At 33.8% G+C, this 2,211-nt stretch overlaps 1 protein-coding gene across 1 annotated transcript; it reads left to right on the top strand.

Moving 5' to 3' along the window:
* LOC112508979 (zinc finger BED domain-containing protein RICESLEEPER 2-like) lies at positions 1-1,913 on the top strand. Its single transcript, XM_025113849.1, has 5 exons — positions 1-429; positions 571-957; positions 1,043-1,146; positions 1,484-1,707; positions 1,804-1,913. The coding sequence occupies exons 1-5, from the start codon at positions 1-3 to the stop codon at positions 1,911-1,913; spliced, it is 1,254 nt and encodes a 417-aa protein (XP_024969617.1).
* Positions 1,914-2,211: the final 298 nt, after the last annotated feature.

Genomic DNA, 2,211 nt, shown 5'->3' with positions numbered 1-2,211 from the left:
ATGGATGAACTTCCATTTAGGTTTGTTGAAGGGAGGGATTCTAAACAGTTTGTTGAAGCTGCATGCCCTAGATTTAAGATTCCTTCTAGATGGATAGTTAATAGGGATATATTTAGTATTTACTTGGAAGAGAAGACAAACCTTAAGAAATTGTTTAAGTCAAACACGCAGCGCATTAGTTTGACTACTGATACTTGGACATCTGTTCAAAGAATCAATTATATGTGTGTCACTGCATATCTTATTGATGATGAGTGGAAACTAAATAAAAAGGTTATCTCATTTGTGCTTATACATTCACATAAAGGGGAAAGTATATCTAAGGCGATAGAGAGTTATTTGCTTGATTGGGGAGTAAAAAATATTTTCACCATCACAGTTGATAATGCATCAAGCAATGATATTGCCATTGGGTTCATGAAGAAGAAGGTGGAGAATTAGGGTGGTTCTTCTACTAGGGCCGAGTACATACATATGAGATGCATTGCTCATATTCTAAATTTGGTTGTACAAGATGGATTGAAATTAGCAGATACATCAGTTAAGAAGATTAGGGATTGCATTAGGTAGGTGAGGGGTTCTCCATCTAGGTTGAAGAAGTTTAGAGAGCTTGCAGAATTGCTTGAAGTGGAAGAGAAAAGTTCTTTATGTCTTGAGGTTCCAACTAGATGGAACTCCACTTATATGATGCTTCGAACCGCAATAGCTTATAAACAAGTTTTTGAAACGTATGAGAGTAGTGACACCGTGTTCACTTTGGATTTGGGTGATTCGGTGCCTTCATATCTTGATTGGTTATCTGTTGACAGCTTGGTCATATTTTTTAAGACATTTTATGAGATGACAATCAGAATTTCTGACTCACTTTATGTCACCTCAAATTCTTTCTTAACCGAGATTTCAAATTTGAGTTGCATTATTGCCGATGTGTTACAATCTAAGTCGAAAGTTGAAGAGGTATGTTGATCTTCCTTTAATTTAACTTTTAATATTTACTTATATTTGGTTGTTGACTAACTTTTTATTTTTGATTTATGAACAGGAAATGGGTGGTAAAATAAAAGAGAAGTTTAGTAAATATTGGGGTGATCCGGATAAGATGAACTTCATTACATTTTTTGGCAATATATTGGACACAGAGACAAGGTTGAGTACATGCAAGTCCAGCTTAATCAAATGTATGGTGAGGATCAAGGTAAGTCATGTTTTGAAAAGGTAAAGTCTAAACTGAATATGTTGTTTGAAGAGTATGTCTCAACATATTCCGAATCTTCTACCACTATGATGTCTCCTCCACCCGTTAAGTGTGATAATGTTCCCGTTGGGAAGGGTACAATCTAGATTAAAGAGCCAATTAAAAAAAAGATGGAAAGTGGAGCTTCACTCAACAAAAAGAGTGAACTTGAAGTTTATCTAAGTGAGTCGACCATAGATAATAAAAACGATTTTGATATTTTAAGATGGTGGAAGGTTAACAATGAAGGGTTTCATATCCTTTCAAAATTGGCTATGTACTTGTTGTTTCAATTTCAACTGTGGCATCTGAGTCGACTTTTAGTACTAGTGGCAGGGTCTTAGATAATTTTAGGAGTTGTCTATTTCCTAAAATGGTAGAAGCTTTTATATGTACACAAGACTGGCTAAAAGGCCCTAGTCAGCCAATTGTAGTTGAAGAAAACATAGATGATATTGAAAAGTTTGAGAAAGGTACGACATTAATTATGTATTTTAGTATTCCTTTTCAACTTGAATTTGTATATTTATATATTATATACTTCTTTTAATTTTTTTATATAAATGTAGAAATGATAAATATGAGAATTGGAAGTTCAAGTTCTGTCACTGACCATAAGGATTCTCTTCCAGTTCCAACAGTTGATGTAGATGATCTAGAGCTAGATGATGTATTGTAGAAGTGGCCACTTTGAAAGGCATTTCTTGGTATAAAACTATAAAAGAGTCTCTTGATTGTTGGAAGATGACTTTGTACTTAAAAGGCTTTAGTTATTTGTGAAAAGTTCATATTACCTGCTTCATGATTAATGAAATTTAGTTATTATTCGCATACTAGCATCAAAATGTTAGAATATTTGCTTATTTGAACATCAAAGACTGAAACTGGTCACACAATGTTCTTGTTGGTTCTATACTTCTATTGTAGTATTGTTACCACTTGCCATACTCGCCCACGTTTATTAGTGATACATCTAC

The sequence above is a fragment of the Cynara cardunculus genome (genome assembly GCF_001531365.2).
Source record: "Cynara cardunculus var. scolymus isolate 2C chromosome LG 3, CcrdV1, whole genome shotgun sequence".
Classification (NCBI taxonomy): Eukaryota; Viridiplantae; Streptophyta; class Magnoliopsida; order Asterales; family Asteraceae; genus Cynara; species Cynara cardunculus.
Note: the sequence above shows the minus strand (reverse complement) of the source record. Positions and strands in the feature narration are given on the sequence as shown.

What these genes read in the sequence shown, in the direction of transcription:
- LOC112508979 (XM_025113849.1), top strand. Translation starts at nt 1, where the DNA reads ATGGATGAACTTCCATTTAGGTTTGTTGAAGGGAGGGATTCTAAACAG. An exon ending in CTAAGTCGAAAGTTGAAGAG is followed by an intron (nt 958 to 1,042) that starts GTATGTTGATCT and finishes ATTTATGAACAG; the next exon opens with GAAATGGGTGGTAAAATAAA. An exon ending in TATTGAAAAGTTTGAGAAAG is followed by an intron (nt 1,708 to 1,803) that starts GTACGACATTAA and finishes ATATAAATGTAG; the next exon opens with AAATGATAAATATGAGAATT.